At 36.3% G+C, this 20,143-nt stretch overlaps 2 protein-coding genes across 4 annotated transcripts in view; one reads left to right on the forward strand and one right to left on the reverse strand.

Annotated features, from left to right (window-relative positions):
* LOC132109060 (collagen alpha-5(IV) chain-like) overlaps window positions 1-5,530 on the reverse strand; it is a 41,115-nt gene extending 35,585 nt beyond the window's left edge. Inside the window, exon 1 of the mRNA XM_059515287.1 lies at window positions 5,274-5,530. Within this exon, the coding sequence (XP_059371270.1) occupies window positions 5,274-5,351 (78 nt within the window). The 5' untranslated portion in view covers window positions 5,352-5,530. The remainder of the gene's footprint in view (window positions 1-5,273) is intronic.
* A 580-nt stretch (window positions 5,531-6,110) lies between these two features.
* Window positions 6,111-20,143, forward strand: part of LOC132109076 (collagen alpha-6(IV) chain-like) — a 141,071-nt gene continuing 127,038 nt past the window's right edge. For all 3 annotated transcript variants that reach the window (XM_059515289.1, XM_059515288.1, XM_059515290.1), the window contains exons 1-3: window positions 6,111-6,230; window positions 6,383-6,505; window positions 6,659-6,704. In XM_059515289.1, coding sequence (XP_059371272.1) covers window positions 6,495-6,505; window positions 6,659-6,704 — 57 coding nt within the window. In that variant the 5' untranslated portion in view covers window positions 6,111-6,230; window positions 6,383-6,494. The remainder of the gene's footprint in view (window positions 6,231-6,382; window positions 6,506-6,658; window positions 6,705-20,143) is intronic.

Raw genomic sequence — 20,143 nt, forward strand, 5'->3', positions numbered from 1 at the left:
ATAGATAGATAGACAGACAGGTATATAGATAGATAGATAGATAGATAGATAGATAGATAGATAGATAGATAGATAGATAGATAGATAGACAGACAGACAGACAGGTATATAGATAGATAGATAGATAGATAGATAGATAGATAGATAGATAGATAGATAGATAGATAGATAGATAGATAGATAGATAGATAGATAGATAGATAGATAGATAGATAGATAGATAGATAGATAGATAGATAGATAGATAGATACCCAGAGCAGTGGGCAGCTATATCCAGGGGAGAAACTGGGGATTCATTGCATTGCTCAGGGCACTTTAGCCATGGGTATTGAGGATGGAAGAGAGCGCTGTTCATTCACTCACACCTACAACTCCTGTCAGCACCAAGACTCAAACCAGCAACCTTCGGGTAACGAGCTCGGCTCTCTAACCATAAGGCCACAGCTGCCCCAATATGACAGACAGACAGACAGACAGACAGACAGACAGACAGACCGACCGACCGACCGACAGACAGATAGATAGATAGATTGGGGCTGGGCGATATGGAGCAAAAAATATATCTCAATATATTTTGCTATATCTCGATATACGATATATATCTCGATATCTTTACAGGAAAAATAACCCCCCAAAAACTACTGCAAAAACAAATATGCCAAATATTACATGTTTAGGACCCTATAACATGTTTTATTTTTTCTTCATCATATGTTTTATTATTACCTAATTCTGTGTTTTAGCATGTGTAATTATTTAAATGCATAAAAACAACTTAATTTGTTAATTTTTTTTCTTAAAATAACCTTATGAAATGTTTTTTCCCCTCTGAAATTCTGTGTATTTACATTTTTCTGGTTATGAAATGAAGGCATAAAACATTCATTTAATTTATCTTTTAATTATTGAAAATAAAGCAAACTTTATTTTTTGGTAAACAAAGGGGATTTACTATTAAAAATAAAATATGGAGGAAATGTTGTGTGATTATTCCTTAAAAAATTATTTTTGTTTCATTTTAATTTAGTAGTAGTAGTAGTAGGCTATGTACATTCTGCTGAACAATAGTAATAGATTTCTGGCAAATACTTGTCTTTAAACTAAACCAGACTTTTATTTTGACGGGTTGACTCTCAGAGCAGTTCTGGAGATGTTGTTCATGTGTTTTCAATCCTTATTTAGGGAGACGACAGAAGCTGAAATCACCGCGAGCGTCACGCGCGCTTCAGTGTGTGTGTAATGAATGAAGTCGCGTTTCTGTGCCATTCATTAACACGGACACGCAGAACATGCAGGATTCATATTTAAATAGACTTTTCCGGCTTAATATTTACATATATTAGTCCATATCGCGATGTCAGTGCAATGACCTACTTTTGATTAATTAATTCAAAATTTGACAAATTCCGTGACATTCCACCTTAAAATGTAAATTCCGTTTTTATGACTGGATTCCGCGATTCCGTGCGCATTTTCTGCATCGCTGAAATCATAGGACCCTACAGTAGACATCTGCCTGCTGTTTGCCCGATTCCTTAAAACCGAAGTATCTCCATATAATGGAGCCAGTTGTCTTTTTTGATACTAGTTCTGTAGCCTCCGGGCTGGTTGCGGACGCCGCCATGTTCAATGAGACAACATGCGAGGGGAGGGGGAACAAAAGCAAGGAGGCAGGGGGCGAGCGAGTGGGGGCGAGCACAGCACAGAGAAGCCAAACAAGCAAAGTGGCGGAATCAGAATGAATTAAATATAAACAATATATCGATATATATGATATGTCAAAATCCATATTGTGTTTAAAAAATATCTCGATATATTTTAAATATCAAGATATCGCCCACCCCTAATATAGATAGACAGATAGATAGATAGATAGATAGATAGATAGATAGATAGATAGATAGATAGATAGATAGATAGATAGATAGATAGATAGATAGATGCTGTGTTTCGTTGTGAAAGCGAAACTACTTTGTTTTTGCCTTCCAAAACAGGACGTTATCCGCTTCGTCGTTGATCCGTGCTGATTGCTAAGGAAATACATCAACTTCGCACTGTGGAATGTCGGCTCAGCTTTCACTGTGGATGAAGTGGAGTCCAGCCCGGGGTCATCACATGCCCTAAACCCTTACCCTAACCCTAACCCTAACCCTAACTGCTTCTTCGTCGAATCCACCGGCTGCACTGTTCTCAAGATTGCCAGTTGTTCTTCACTCAAGCCTGCCGGCCACTGCTCACTAGCCCGCAGCGCTCCTGGGAGACGGCATCACAGTATGCGTAACATTTCCATCACACGCATGAGATATTCAGCCAATAAAAACAAACTGGATAGCTGTCTAATTAGCATACACCTTGCTTTTCAGAACGATGAGCTTTGTAAAAATCAATGCATTTCAGAAAGGCGGGGCATAAAGGAACAACAATAGTGAACATTATGTGGAAAATAATGTGTTTTTTTTAACCTTAAACCGCATAAACCCATTTCATTACACCAAATACACAACATAATGTTTTTTTTAGCAATGTCTTATGACACCTTTAAATGTCTGTAACACAGAAATAATAATGTTTGGTCGAAAAGACTCTTGCTCTTTCTGGATCAGCAGCAACATTCAAAACAGCAACAGCAACGATTCATTAACATAGGCAGCGAGAAAAACATGCTTCTCATGCTCCACTGACACCCATTGCATGGGTGTTTGAATCGAGATCGCGATCTTTAAACAATCAATCATGCAGCAATAATGTAAACAATGCACATTTTTTTTCGCCAGGATATCATCACGTTCTAGACCAATCGGATCTCACAAGACACATATCTCGCGATATCTCATGCCATAAGTTCTCGTCACATCCCTAATAGATAGATAGATAGATATTACTGAAAAATGACATTTTTAGTCTTTGTCATTAAAATACTCTTCATCATGTGATACGAGATTTCACCACAAGGTGAAGACAGAAGGCTTGGAATTGTGGCCAAGAATTCCATTCTGCTTTGAGTTAAAACACTTTGACATTTTAAAAAATAGGAGAAAATCTGTACTTTCTGTACTGCAATGGCTCCTCAAAAGGACATCTCTTAGTTAGATTGAGCGGTATCCACCAGGAGCCTTTTTAGCCTTTCATCTGTACTGGGGCAAAGGCCCCCCCATTAAACAAACTTTCCCCATATTTTGATACTTAAAATATTGTAATGGATAAATGGATATAAACTGTCTCCACAAGCTGCATGTACAATTAAGAGCTACTTTATTCTAGGCACGATAGAAGACATTGGCAAGTTTTGTTACCTACATTGGAGTGTAGGTAAATAAACATCCACCTAATTCTGCGCTCTTTTTGCTTTATGACTTATAAAGTATTTTGTTATGATGTGAGAAAAGGCTGCAGACATTTCTATGCATGACTGAACTGTCTAAATGATCTAATCTAAATCAATGAACGAATTAAAAAATTTCTGACATTTTTGCATTCCTGTTTGACCAATTAGATCAATAGTTATTCTTTCACAAATCCAGTATCACAAGTTCTAATTCTAAACAGACATGACTGCTAAAACATTATCAGTGAAAATGATGAGACAAGGATTTATCAACAGTAGTTTACTTGGGCACAGTGGTATTACTATTCCCATGGCCATGTCCCAGTAAAATGGGTCTAGCGATGGCCCTGGTGTCCATTATACTTCTGAACTAACTTGCTTTGAGGCCTGTTTTGAGGATATTAAACTCTTGTGAACAATGCCAGATTCACTATCTGTATTTTTAAAAAGCATCATTGAGCATTTGCCAAAGCAAGGAACTCCAGCCTCCAGGATATATCTATTTGTGTCTATTTTTCAAATTTGGAATTGGTGAAAAAATAATAATAATCAGTGCAATCAGGCAAACACAGAGACATATTGAACTGGGGGGGGGGGGTGTATTTTTATGAAGGACTTGAGGGGTATGAACAATAGGATGTGGTTAGATTCACTTATTGAATAGACCTGAGGGTTGTGCGCTCTTGCTCTTGGGGGATGGGTGGCAATATATGTCTGACATGCCTGTCCTGATGGCTAGCAAACTCCTCCCTCTATGAATGACAGATGCCACCTTTCACCTTGTGAACTGAGAAACATGAATTGGGCAGAACCTTAGGAGTAAAATGAAAGAGCTCCAGAAAACTTACTGACAATCACAACAATTCAACAGCCAATCATTTGGACGAAATGTGCAAACTACATTTTAATTGGAGCTGGTGCACAACAATGCCCTTTGGGAAATGTAGGAACAAGATGTGTTTTGTAGTAAGGTCACCACATGTGCTCTTCTGTCCCTGCTGTACCCCTCTACAACAGGTCCCTCCCTAAACATGTCCTCACCTGTCTGCCCCCCGCTATTGGCTACTCTGACAGTTGGACAATGAATTGGTCACATAGTGATGCCATATCTTTGTATTTGCAGCAATGTATCAAATCAGATCCAACAATACAGGCATGCAAAGCATGTCAGATTGACCAAGATAACTTTGTGGCATGATGGCTAACAAGAAAACATAATTGTGCTCAATTAATGCGGTTCATATGGTAATTTTAAACATGAGAAAACATTTTCCATATCAGTTCACATAATGTTTGTGATGATTAAATAACTGGCATTTAATGTGTCAATAATGTCACATGTAATGTGCAAATAGAAATACAGTGTCAGTAATCAGATTGCAACCCATTCACTTATACCAGTAACATCTGTGTAACAAATTATGAGCATGAGAACGACTACATGTGTATTTATAAAAATAAACATATACTGAGAATAAACATAAAAAAGAGACACAACAACAAGAACAACAACAACAAAATAAAAAAATACAAAAATAGACAGCCTGTAAAGTAATAGCTTCACAGTTATTATAGAATGATAAATAACGTGGCTGTTTTATATACAGCATTGATAATATATTTTAAAAGAACATCCTATCTCTCTACATGCAGTGGGGACTATTCAAATGTGATGTGCATATCTCTGCACTTCCACTCAATAAATATAACGGATTGTATCTTAACGACTGCACATGAATATACCATCTCATCAATATCTCAAGTCAGAAGTTTCGCACTTGTTCTTACAGATCTCAAGTAAACCAATAGGCTGCTTTCATGTTATAAAGTAACCTGTGTTTATAGGCTAAACTTTAGCTAAAGCGTGTGTGATTGATCTAAAGCAACGGCAACGGTTGTTTCAATTTAAGATATAACTAAAAGAAGTAACAAGCAATGCTCACTTACCGCAGACTCCGATTTGCGCACCTCTGTACTTAAAGTGAGGAACAGCAGTAACACCGCGCCGAGACTCTTTAAGTTCATGCTGATTTTAAAAGAATCTTCCTTCTTAACATTGACAGTTACAACTATGAACACTTATTGAACATAGCATATTCATCCGTTAAGCTAACTGCAAAACCAGCACTGGTTTTCAAAAGTTACAGAGGGATTCTTCAAAGTTTCTAGGCTGTCCAGTGCTGGCAGCGCTCGGAATAATGTAACGTTACCGTCACTTTACTGCATCCCCTTAACTTGCTCACCGCACTAAAACATATCCCTCCGCCAGAAATAATCCTAGATCCATTCATTCAAGGATGAAAAGTTACATTTAAATGTCTCTGAAGCTTTTTTATTTATTTATTTTTTTGATTGAAAACCATTAATATATTTATATATTATTTGAATATATATAATATTTTTTACTCGCTGTTTTTATTCTTTTAATATTATTAGTGGATTTGTTATGATGTCGTAGCGGAGGACGCATCACAAACAAACATTGAAAAAAAGAGTGTACAAAAATATTTTTTTAAGTCAAAAGTATTCATTTTGCAGCCTACTACTGGTGAGTAATATTGATTTATATTTCTGCTAACTATAGCTGCATTAATATAGAATTACTTGAATTCCTTCTTCTCATCAATTTATGCGTTCATGTAATTTTATTATGTTTTATTATGTCCAGTCGTGTGTGAGAGTTACATTATTTCAGCTTACACAAGTAGCACACTGTTTAAAGGTTGTTATAGCTCTTTGTTATGGGACCGTGATAGTTATCGCTGTTTGTTTAGAGGCAGAAGCGCGAGGCGCGGGTGATTGACGGTTGAAGATCCCGCCCTCTTTTCAGAGCGCAGCACTTCTTCCAGCTCTGAGAGAATCGACTCTGCCGCGAGGAGAGCCTTTCCAACACTGAAGTTTCTTGTGAGTGAACTTCTCTTATTCTCAGAGGACACACTGAAACAAACCTTCATAAAATACTTATTGCATGTGCAAAATTATATTTTCATCTCTCGTTTAATTGTTTATGTTTATAATAGGCTATAATTGTCCTGATCTCTTCTTGCACTTCGAAGTGGACAAACCGCTCTCCGGATTCTCAAATGAACAGGTTTGAAGCCATCAACAGAGGCTTTCTGTGAAGACGCCGAGGATACATTACCTGCGTTTTTCTCAAAGCTTTGCAAAATGAAGCTTTGGTAAGTATATTTATATTTTGAGATGTCATTCTATTACGCGTGGTTACAAATTCAGACAAATGGATGTTAGTGAACTGTTTTAGTCACTGAGTTGAATAAAGTGCTTCATTTCTCTCGAGCACATTTGATGGTTTTGTTCATCTCCCTTCACAGGAGTTTTGTGTTACCTGTTGTCTTGTATGCAGTGTCTGCACAAGGGGTAAGTCTGCTGCTATCAGTATTAAAACACAGATCAGTATTTCCCCGTGTGGTTAATGTCGCCAGTATGGGTTTAACCATTTGTGATTTAACTGAAACTCTTAACTCTTCTTTGTTATATACATCTGGCTCATCATGTTTGGGTTAACTTTTGCAAACACATTTGGATGTTTTAATAAGACCCAATCACTTGACAAATTACAACTGGCTTTTTAGTGTGATTTACATAATGTCATTTAATGTTTGTTCTTGTTTGATTTGTGAAGTGTCTCAATCCTCTCATCACCCAACTAACAAAACACTCCTCCTTCTACTTAATATGCAAAGTAACTTGTTTCTCAGCCACACCCATTTACCTTACTGTTACCATATTGACACTTGGTTTTCTATAAGTACGTCATTAATAGATATTTACATTTTTATTCTTCACCTGTATTATTTTTTAATAAAAATTTGCATGCACTTTTAGTATGCATCAATTATGATCCATTTATCACCTGATGGCTGATGTTTGGAATAATTATAGCAGTTGAGTATACCTTTTAAAAATCTATGAAAAGATGTCTCTCTTGTTGGATTTATTTGAATGTAAGTTGTGATTTTTGCTGTTCTACATGTCTGTAGAAGTTAAGGAGTGGCCCTGGGTCTTGTATTTAATTCTAGCAGTTAATGGGAGCAATTGTAGATGCATGACATTTGAGAATTTATATAGCGGTTAAACACTTATTGAGTGGGAGCATTTTGAATGGGCTCAAGCAGATGTGAGGCTAATGCAGGTGGGATGGTGAGTAGTGGCAGTATTGTCTAGCCATGAAATAATTAGAGCCTGCAATAACAAACAGCTTAGCAGAGTAGCAATTAATGGAGGGCTGGATTTTCCTCATGTTCCTTGTCTAGCATGAAGCAAGAAGACAGTTTCTTCAGTGTGGTCGACAGTGGTGCAGTGGCGGTTCTAGGATTTTTCTGTAACAGGGGCCAATAAGGGGCCATATTTTACATTCAGGGGCCAAGTACAGGGTACATTCAAGCACACAAAATAATTTATTCAGTACGGTGCAAATACATTTCGGCAGTCATTTCCTACGCTCTAATAAAAAAATATTAGAGCCAGTAAAGTTATTAATTTTTTTTTTCATTTATTTATACTGTGCATAAAGGACACAATGCATCACACACACACACACACACACACTAAAATTTCATTTTGAATATAGACATTGGGACATTTGGGAGTGAAAAGTGGCGACAAGGGTAGCAAAAAACAGAGTCTCTAGAGACAGAATACTCCAGCCACGTAAAGAATGTACCGCCTAATTGTTTCCATGGCGACGCGTCGTGCTTGTCATGTGGCACAACACAGTCAAAATAGATCTGTATGACACATGAATCGCTTTTATTTCTTTTTTCCGGTTTTATTCAAAATATTTGCAAACAGACACTATATTATGAAATATCTGATATTCCGATTCTGAAATATGTGCAAGTAAATATGTTTGGTATTTTGACACATTACTGCCGCGAGTGCCGCCAATTGTTTGGGGGTGGAATTGCATCTGTGATCGTTGTGAAGAATTCTCCGGTTGTTCTTCTCGTCGACAAATGATGGAACGGGGGCCAATCAGGGGCCAATCAGATTTCAGCAGGGGCCCGCCTCTAGAACTGCCCCTGCAGTGGTGAATGGGTCAGTCAATTAGTACATTGATGAGAATTAGGCTATAGGGGAATAAAATATGTTATTTGGAGGTCGTGACTATTGAGAAGTTAATTTGTCTTGAAAATAAACAAACACTTCTCAGAATGGCAGTACTTGTAAAAAATCATTTGAATTGTTATTCAGTAAATTCTATTTCCAGTAAATCCACACTCATGACCTGAAAAGGAGCCAATTCTTAATTCTGAATTTTGCACATCCCTAATATGTAGTCATGAAATCAGAGAAAGAATCCAGTCACATGTGCAAGCTGCATTTAAAGTGTCAGTTAATACCAAGTGTAATCACTGTGAATGCAGAAACATTTGGTGGGAATGACAGTTGATTGTTACCCAGTATTCATTACAGTCAGGGCTCCAGACTAACATAAGTTGTACATACAGTGTGGTGGTGACAAAATTATTATTGTTTTACATTAACAAGCAGTTACTAATAATATTACACCAAACTTACTCAATCTTTTGGTAATGCACATTTGATAGTAAAGCACTGAGCCTGAGTTGAGAAGCATACAGAATGTACTTTTATTAACAACACTAACAAGTGAAAAATCTAAGTTTTATATGAAAATGAACATCTTCTACTCTTATTAAATGTACCATTATTCTTCTATGGTATCATACGGAGCTGACTTATGACTTCAGTGCAGTGCTTGAAGTTGGCCGGTGGGCACCGGTACGCAGTACCAGCACTTCTATATTTTAGTCTTCAGAGTAGCTGCACTTTTTCGTGTGTACCGCCACTTCTTACATGTTGCCACTGCACCAGTAAAAGCGTCAGTGTCTGGGTAATTAGAAATGAAATTAGATAACATAAGAAATTATGTAAATCACACTAAAAAGCCGGGATCACCTCTCATCTCGACCAATTATGTGAGCGAATTCAAACGGAATAGGTCTACCTCATCTGTGGGGTGCCCGAAATAATTAATTATTGATTACTAATTTGAATCAGTACTATATAACGAAAATAATACCCTAAAAATGAAAAGAAGCCTTTTGCGATCAGATCATTTTAAACCAGTAATCTCCCGGAAAATCCAAGGATCCAGTAAATTAACTTAGTCAGTTCAAAACAGCGCTGATGCAGATAATTGCGGAGAGAACAGTGAATTGCATCCAAATGTCATTAAATTATTATGTTCAGCGTGTATTTGGCTTAACATCAAGAGTGTTTTATAATAGACGCTGGCTGAAGGTGATCAGAGGTTTAGCGATTCTGAATGGATCCATATAGGTTTAGTGGTCTTTGGCGTCTCCTGGTGGTCCTGTTTGGTATCGTAGATTGATTTGTGCTAATTTTTATTGAAGACTTTTATTTAATTATTGATTGATTGTGGCACTCTACATGCAAGTGAATTATTAAAAATTACGTATTTGTTTAATAATAAATAAATGATCGTGGGGGGTACTCACACTTCTTTTTTTCCACTTCAAGCACTGCTTCAGTGATTATAAAAGGAATGATATCCCAAAACAGGGGAATACATCAACATATTTCTAATTATGCGATTTGTTGAACATTGCGATTTCAATATAAAAGTTCAAACCCTTGCTCTGAGTTTGTATGTGGCCAAATATTAAAATTACATGGATTTAAATGTCCTTAAATCACCCTGCAAAGTGAAGCATGGCCAGGCCATTGGCGCCCTCTGCAGGTATTTGTTATAATACATAATATACTTAAAGGGTTAGTTCACCCAAATATTAAAATTGTGTCATTAATAACTCACCCTCATGTTGTTCCAAACCAGTAAGACCATTTAAACTGTGTGTACGGTCTACTGTCCATGTCCAGAAAGGTAATAAAAACATCATCGAAGTAGACCATGTGACATCAGAGGGTCAGTTAGAATTTGTTGAAGCATCGAAAATACATTTTGTTCAAAAAATATGACTTTATTCAGCATTGTCTTCTCTTCCGGGTCTGTTGTGAGTGCGACTGCTGTGACAGTTGACGTATGACGCTGCTGACGTGCACACAATAACAAAGATTAACACGTCAGCAGCGTTACTGCAGTGTTGTGAACGTGCTCACAACAGACCTGGAAGAGAAGACAATGCTGAATAAAGTCGTAATGTTTGTTATTTTTGGACCAAAATGTATTTTTGATGCTTCAACAAATTCTAACTGATCCTCTGATGTCACATGGACTACTTTGATGATGTTTTTCTTATCTTTCTGGACATGGACAGTAGACCGTACACACAGTTTCAATGGAGGGACCGAGAGCTCTCGGACTAAATCAAAAATATCTTAAACTGTGTTACGAAGATAAACGGAGGTCTCACGGGTTTGGAACGACATGAGGGTGAGTTATTAATTACATAATTTTAATATGTGGGTGAACTAACCCTTTAAATTGGTTGTTCACATTTTGTATAGGCTTATTATGTAGACATATTTTATCAGTGTTATTCTATAAAACCATGTAATTACTTGGGTTTGATACTTTATTTAAACCAATTATTATTGCCTCATTGTTAGTTTATATATATATGTCATCCTAAAGCCTGTTTTTCACTTAGGTCTATTTGTATTACTAAGAAATATCGGATTACTCAATTTTCAAAATAATCAGTAGATTACTTGATTACCAAAGTAATTATTAGTTACAGCCCTATATTAGTTAAAATATTTAAAAATACAACTGCATTGTTTAGATTTGTGTGATTAAAAGACAAATATTTTGTCATTTAAAAAAATCTTAAAAATAGTAATAATAATAATAATAATAATTGTCTCATTCTTGTGAACCAAGTATCTGTATATCTCGTGAGCTAAGTGTATTGTCACACACACTAGTGTTGATAAGCTGTGATATAGCTCATCGTTTCCCAAGTGTATTGATACAGCTTTCATTCTTCAGGTCAATCATATATTAATGAAAAATATAATCAGTTTGAATAAGGAAAGCGATAACTTTGCCATAATATCCTTTCAAATGTTAAAGTTGCTAGTATCATTGGATGCTTTTGTGCTGCACTTTATTTGTACCATTTTGTTTTATTAGTAGGGCTGTGAATCTTTGGTAAGGCAGCGATTTGATTCGATTACGATTCATAGGTTTTCGATTCGATTCAAGAACGATTTTTGCAAATTTAGAACGATTCAATTCGATTTGATTCACAATTAAATTCGTTTCGATTCGATTATAACGATTCGATTCTGCATTCTTTACGTGCATTCACTGGATTATTTAAATGCTTTTACTAAATTCTTTAAATGCTTAGTCAGGGGGCAAATTACATTAGCATTTATATTTAGAGAACCATAGGTTATAAAAAAAAACTTTTGTCCATTGTTAAATGCTAGTTTAATGATGCGACATGGCATATGTAAAAATGTATGTAAGCCAAGTTTTTAAAAAAGAGTTTAAAGAGTATTATGTATAAGCTATTTTGTCACACCAGGGGCGTAGCCATAATTTCAGAAGTGACAGAAATGTCAAATACAATCATTTTATGTATGTAGCCTATATAATAATAATAATATTAATAATTATAATTATTATTATTTTTTATTTTATTTTTTACAAGGAATTATCTTCTTTTTTAATTACTTTTAATTAGCTGTAATAAATCAAATACACTGCTGGACAATAATCAATCATTTGTAATTGATATTTTTTTCCTAATGGCAATTTTATGATTGTTTTATATACTAGGCTACATTTAATTAGCAATTATTTAAATTTTCTGCACAGAATAAGGTAGAAAATATACTTTATAGTTTCTGTACTGTAATAAATGTCAATTAGCACTGCATCATTCATAAATTGTTTGTGGTTTTTTTTTAGTTTCATCAGTTCATTCTGCTTTTATTCAGTTTAGCTGCAGATATAGCCTGGCACGTCTATGAGAGCGAGATCGCTTCTCTTTCAGTGTGAAAACGTCTTCATCTCTATTTAACTTTTCCTCTCCATCAGCGAATGATTCTGAGAGAAAACGTGCCAGATGTCTGTTTGCTAATGAAACAAACGCTACTTTCATGCATATTATCAGATAAATCGCGCTCTTATTTCAAGGTCGTTGTTAATGCTGTGGTTAATTTTAAAAGTTTCCTTCGTATATTCGGTTCATCCGCATTGAACATTTATCATTCAATGGATCTGTGCGTATGATTTAGACACTTACATTTCTGCTCCGTCCATGCAATAAACACAGCTGTCGACGGCTCCGGTAACTCCGTCGGTAAGATGCAGAGAGCAATTGACAATCTACAGAAAAGTAAAACTACTTCACGTTAGCATTACTGGCCACGAGTCCTATAGATCACACGTCAGCTGCGTCAGAGAGAACGGAGCGCGAGCGCAATCCTGTGACAGTCTCACTCAGGCGGTAAACAGTGGAGCGCGTGAAGGACAGATAAGAGGCACGATTCATGAACACTCTTCAAGGTCTCCATTAATTCATGCGTGTAGTAATTTAATGTGTATACATTTTGAAAGCATTGAATCGTTATAGAAATCGGGATTCATTCGATTCTTAGCATTTTGAATCGATTACTGTCCAAGATCGGCGATTCACGATTCAAAAATCATGTTTCAAGATCGATGCATATGAATCGACAGGGTTTGTAATCGATGCATCGGGAAAACGAGTGAATCGTTACACCCCTATTTATTAGTTTATTAGAATTTGAAAGATAATAACAATATTGTTTGATAAGTGAGATCTGATTTTAGTCATTAAAAAACAAAAAAGCTTGAAAAGTCCTTGAAAGTCCTGGAATTTCATCTTACAGTTTTGTACGAACTCTGGGTTTCGTTACACTTTTGTTTCGTTAGATATTTCTCATATGTAACAGAATTAGCACAATTTGGCAGAGCTTATGAGTTGGGCAACGTGGTGGTCGCGCCAGTGTGAGTGCTCACAAAATTGAGTCGCACTGGCAGAGAATATTGCAGTGATCCTTGTGGAACAACAATGGTGTTGGTGGGGACTTAAGAGCCTTTGCATGACCTAAGATAGTGATTTTACATTACTTATTTTCTAATATAACAGTAGATCTCGCACCAAAAATGAGTTCAGATTTAAAAAAAATATACATCATGCGTCCGTACAAAGACATTTGAAAGCATTGCATTTTAATCACTGTTTAGGAAGTAAAAGTCAGCTAAGTGAATGTCTCTTAATGTAGACATACCTTCAACTCAAACTTTTTCGACATAGTTGGAGCTTGTAGAGGGTCAGACCTCCAACATCATTCAGATAAGGTCATCAAGAATGAGGAGAAAAGTTCTCATGAGTCTTTGATGGGGTCAAGACAGAGGTCAGGGTCTTAGGTGAATGGTTTTAGCATTCCTTTTTACCTACAGGCAAGAACAATCAAGCTTTATTGCAGTATGCTGATATTTAACAGCAATGGTAAGCTCTTACATGGATTTTAAAGGGTTAATTGGCCCAAATTCTTTGACTGGATTATGAGGAGCATGGCAATACAAGGAGCCAGTTATCAGTGAACTAGTGAAATAAAAGTAGGAGCCTTTTTTAAGATTATAGAGACTTTTTATAGAGATTATAAGACTTTTAAAAATGAAACATGAAATCATGCACAGGTTATGCTTTCAGAGTGATCTCTCAGTTATAATTTGTGAAGGCTAAGCAAATGTCTTGTTGATAAATTGTATCATTTGATCTGAAATCCCATAGAAAAATTTGTCAAGAGGGAAGAAGAAACTGGTATCTAGTTGGAAGCGCCAGATTAAAGATTTCATTAGACCCTTTAAAAATAAAGTCTCACTCTTTGAGTTGCACACAAGGAAAGATGTTTTAGAAGAATCTAGAGTTTGTGTATTTGATAATGCTACAATATCAATATGATATCATAAACGAAGATAGCAGGTCAAATATTTATGTAAGGACATATGAAACATTCACTCCATATTTTTTATTTTAATATAGGCTATATGCACAGATAAGCCATCACTCCTGGTGGTTCTTATCTGCAGACACTCAAAAACATTGTTCCTGCAATCATATTCACTTTTCTTGATTAATAACATTAGTCTAAATCATTTTGGCAAAACAGCCAATTATACAAAATTGCCTTTAAAACCCTTATGAAATAGTCTTTGTGAGTGTCTGCTAAATTTGATAGTATCCTGTCCTACTTAGTTTTGGAAGAGTTGCAAAGCCTTTTTGATGTGTTCTATAGCACAGCTTGAAAGAAACCGCAGCGGAAATATTTGGATGATAACTACCTCTCCTATACACCATATCAGCGGAGAGAGAGAATGGGAGAGAAAGAGATATAAAGGGGTTTATGCGGTTCAGAAAAATATGAATGCGTGTTAACGTACTTTACCTGAGGGGTTTTGTGCTTGAGCACTGTGCAGATAGTTACATAGATTATTTTTCAGTATTTTAACTAAGCCAAATGCAACGGATTCCAATAGGTGCACACAGAGTAAGGGATCATTTTCCCTAAAGTTTGGACTCAAAAGTGGTTTGTTTTGAATATTTAATATAAAATAAACATCTTACAGTTTTATAATCATGTAAAATAACTGCTTACTTTAGGTGTGGGATTAATGTTATAGGTCATTGTTTGAAAAGGGGAGGTGGATTCTAATGAAAAAAAAAGACACAAACATATGCATGACTAATCATTATTATAATTCACTTACACTTTCACAAGAAACTGTTGTGCTTTTTGTGTGAAGATTGTCTTAGTGTTATCACCGAGGAAACCCTGTGAGAAATTCCAGGACTGCCTGGTACAACGTGTTGAGTTTTTCTGCGCTTTTTCTTGCTGCAGGTGTCACTTTCTAGAACATTGCTCCGGGTCAGACAGAGACACTTTGTGATTTGTTAGTGCCCCTCCCTGTTTTAAACCTTCCCTGGGGCGCAAATTCTGTATGTCCCCTAGATCCATTTAAAAGCTGTAACACCAGGAGGTAATGTTTATGCCCTCTATTTGATATATAGGATAAGCGGATTGAGATAGATGAGTTGTCAACTCTTGACAACTGAGGGCATGATGGAGAGGATTACTGTTCCTGTGTTTGATCATGTTAGTGGTCTATGTTCATTTTATTGAAATTAAAGAGCAATAGTGAGCTGATGTGTAAGAGATACTTTTTAAGCTGTTTTGTATTGTAGCCTCCGACAGTTCCCCTGGAGTGACCGAAAGTGAGGTACACACGCACACACACAATGCCAGTGTTATTTAATTATTTTCTTAATTTCTAAGAAACAGTTCTGTATAAAGATATGCATTGCATTCACATTGTATTGTATTCTTTCTTGACTTCCTTCCATCTCACCAGTATCTTTCCCAAATAAAGTCCATAAGCTTTAATGTTTATTCTCCTCTAGTCCTGAATGTATCATTCTAATAAACATAAAGGATTTTTTTTTGTAGTTTACTTTCCAGATGGCTTAATTTATTGTTCTCTACATGTTTTCTCTTTGCTTCATCAGTTTTGGTTAAGTTAATACTGTAAGTGGACATTAGTTAAATCTCCATGTCAGTGAGAGCTTTACTCCTTACATCACTGTACAGAGGCTTGTGGTTGGACATGGGAGGGATCCTTTACATTTATGCATTTAGCAGATGCTTTTATCCAAAGCGACTTTGTGCAGTGCATTCTTTTTTTTTTATAAATATGTGCATTCCCTGGGAATTGAACCCACAACCTTTTTGCACTACTATTGCAATGCGCTACCACTGAGCCATAGGAACACTTTAGAACTTCATTTTTTCGCGATGCCAAAAAGCAAGCAGTTTTACAGCTTTTTCACCTTTCATGAGGGCAGATAGCAACCTGTATGTAAGTCTGTGAATGTTTGGGACCATGTGTGTGAGCCGGCCTTTACTGCTTCTCTCTGTCTCATCTCCAGCCAGGCTCTTCTGTAATGTCCTGCCGTTACAATCAATCTAACATGAGTATAAATCACAGCACAAGTTGTAAAGGCTTGCTGAGTGTTTCTTTCCCTCACTATCTCCCATTGTTCTACATGCTTTTTTTATGCCTGTCACCTTATTTCTTAACTTGTAGTCTGTCTTTATCTTTATTTGAAATCATGTAGCAAGTAGCTCTTCAAAAGTGTCAGTAATAAATTCCATAACTTTGGGAGATTAAAGTCTCGGAGGATTTCTCCCACACAGTTGATTTAAGAGCATGACAGGACTACAGGCATGCAAATGACATTTTTGTCTTTGTCTTGTCATCAGCTCTGCACATACAGTAGAGCTCACTAAGATCCATATTCACACATGTTCAAAGCAAACAAAGGGTCGAAGGTTACACTACGGAACAGAGTGACAGTGTGTGGAGAGAGCATCTTAACATTTTTTCCTTCACTCACGGGTTTCTGAAACACGGTAAAAGAAAAATGGGGAGTAAAGGACATAGGAATAAAGAACAGAAAACTAGTATTTTAGTGCATTGTTGTGCATTTGTTACAGCATTCTGGGTGACTGCTAGGGCATTGCTAGGTGGTTTGTACTGGCACAGACATACATTAAAAAATTCTTCTTATTATTTAGCTTTTACTCTTTTTTATTTTTACCCTTTATTGTTTGCCATATATCATAAGTCTTATCACTTCTCCTCAGCAAGCTACATAATTTGAGATGTTATTCATGTCTCAGCATAAAGGGTGTGGGAGATGTTATGTGGGTGTAGAGATTTGTTTAAATAAGAGCAGTAGGATTAGTGATTTTTGCTCTAAGTATTTAGAATAATGAGCAAATGCAGTTCTCACATGGAGAGCTCAGGAAAATAGATAGTTGAAAGACTGATAGATTGATGGAAGAAAATACCCCTAAGGGTTTAAGAAGAGTTTTTTTCTGTTTGAAGAGGGCCCCCTTTTATCGTAACTTATGGGTAAGGTTAAGTAAGTTAAGCTGTCACTGCAGCCTTGGGCTGGATTTAATCTTTGGAATGGATTTTTGCTCTTTTCTCTCTGTTTTTTCTTTCATTTGTTGACGGCTGGCTTACTTACACTCATTCTTTCAATTCCTTCATGTACCCCACCCTTCTCTGTCGTCCATATAACCTTCACAGTGAATTGGCACCCTCAGGGCAAAACCCCCAAGCACAATTTTATTCATCTATATGTTCACCATTGTTGTGAAAGATTCTAATATGGACAAATAAATTGAAGCAATCTAATATTTCATACTGCCAGTAAGTATGTATTGACAGTAAGTAAACAAGTACATTACACATTCATACTGCATCGGTCTAATTAATGCCCCCTGCAGTTACTCTGTGTTGTGCGGCAGGAAAGCCTGTTATTGGAATAACTCTGTTTATTCATCTGTGTTTGGCCTCCCCTCCCTCTCTACAGGACTGCATCATCCTTTCTTCCCGCTCTTGTTTTTAACCCACTTGTCTAATATACAGGAACTTCTTAATTCCTTCTTCATTCTTTACCTATGATGTATTCATCTGTGTACAGATTTCAAGTCACTGATGCCAAGTGCTTAAATATACTCTTGTCTAAGTTTAGTTTGAGCATGAACTGCCTGGGGTGGCTTTGTAGTGCTATTGGAAATTGGAAACAGCATGAGGGGCCAAGTGTAATAAGACTATGATAGATGTTTTTTTTTCCTTGATGAAATTGTTAAATTGCTGAACAAATGGTTTTATAGCAAAGTATAAATTGTTATTCTAAAGGCCTCAGTTCCTTTCTTTTTTTGTTTTATCTTCATGTTGATAATAGGGCTTTCTTTCTTTCTTTCTCTCATTAACCACTTTTGCTTATTAACAAAGCAATTAGCATTTTTTTAAATCAGTTTCCCCCTCACACTCTAACTGAGTGTCTGGTGTAGAAACCGAAAGATTTACGTTTTCTAAGAAACTGAAATTGCTGCTTTGTCCATACAAGCATGTTTTTTTTCATCTATTTTATTGCATATCTGACCAAATAAATAATAAATAAAAACATTGTAAGAATGACACGAGAGTGACATTTATTCTCACTCTCACATCATACATATTTGGAGCAACATAATCAGGATCATATTGTGAACCCCGATTATAAAATATAGTACCATATACTTAGTTTTTAGTACCATATTATAAATTCACCTATAAGTCGCACAGAAAAAAACATTTCACATTGGTGTATAACTTACATTTTATTATTATTCAGAAATAATGTAAAATTCCGGTAAATCAAACAAAACATTCACAGACATTATAAACCCTATCATGTGGGAAATGTGCTATGCAAATAACCTTGGGTTCACATGCCTCTCTCATTCTGCACAAATTCTAATGTGCGCACTTTGCTCATGTGCTTGATGTGCATTATATGTATGTAGCCTAAGTAGCTTAGAAATATAAGCTGCAGCACATTTCAGATTATGAAAAAACATGATTTATATTCCAGGAACTGGTAACTGGTACATTACTGGTAAAGCCTACCTTAACAAACACTTTTTAAGCTCAAGCAACAGTGTTTGAATCTATAATATAGCTAATAGCATAGTATAGCTCAGCACAGTCAAGTACTATCATGTGTAAAGCATCGAAAGTATGTGTGTTACGTTATTGTTAAATTAGAGCTCATCTTAGTGGTAATATATATGGCTTCAATCATTTGGAGTTTCAGTGCACTTCATGGCTTGCGGATGTTAAAATGGAATGAAAAACGGTATACTGTACGTCAGCCCCCCTTCAGACCTGGAGCTAGACATTCCCATGATGGCATTCCCTAATCCGTGACAGGGGCAGGCCTCAGCTTAGTTTCCAACCGTTGGCTAAGCAGCTGAACCCCCTCACCTGTGCAAGCCGCCCCAGCCTCCTGCATAAAGTAGTACACACACACACACACACACTGTCTGATGCTTTCTTCACCCACTTGCTTGATCCCAGAATATTGTATCTTTCCTGAGATCACCATTTACCTACTCCCCCGGCTAATGTTGGCCCTCTATCCTGCCTTGAAAGATGAATGTTCTCTCTCTCCATGACCTTTCTACCTGTCTGTCTCACCTGTCTGTTTCTAATTAACTGCTCCTAGGCAGATTTAAGCAGGGTTGGGTACTGTTCAATTTTTAACCGGTTTCCGGTACCCAATGGTACCTTTTTTCAGTACTTTACTCTTTGCGTAATAACAAAAACATTTATTTCAGTGAAAAGATTTCCAAACCTCTTAATTATAAACATAACACATTAGACAATAGGGTTGGGTGTCTTTCACATTTTAACCGGTACGGTACTGGTATCAGTACCCGAATTTCGGTGCCGGTACCCAGCGGTAACTTTTTTCGGTACTTTAATCTCTGTGTGATTACAAAAACATTTATTTCAGTGGAAAAATATGTCCAAAAGTCTAAAGTTCAACTACATTGGTTACTGTATTCTTTCAATTGCTCTAAACAAGTATTTTGGGTGAACTTTTTTATTGAATGCTAGACATCAAGTTGTTGTTATTTTCATCTGAAAGAAGAACTTTTTTTCAGTAAGCTAGGCCCTATGTGTTCAGTAAGCTTGTTTCAGTAAGCTATGTGTTTTCAAGGCTTCAAGGTTTTATTGAATGCTATCTCTATACAAGTGCAAAGTAATGCATTCTTAGTCAGTCTTTTATTTTGTAATTTTAAGAGCAATAAACATATATTGCAATGTTAAGGAATTGATGTTTTTTTCATTCAGATATGTAAATCAACATGTATAAATTGTTAGTAGTCAATTAATGGGGAGATAATCGAAATCGAATCAGTCCGGGAAAATTAATCGTTAGATTAATCGATGCATCGGAAAAATAATC

This window comes from Carassius carassius, chromosome 2 (assembly GCF_963082965.1).
Source record: "Carassius carassius chromosome 2, fCarCar2.1, whole genome shotgun sequence".
Taxonomy (NCBI): Eukaryota; Metazoa; Chordata; class Actinopteri; order Cypriniformes; family Cyprinidae; genus Carassius; species Carassius carassius.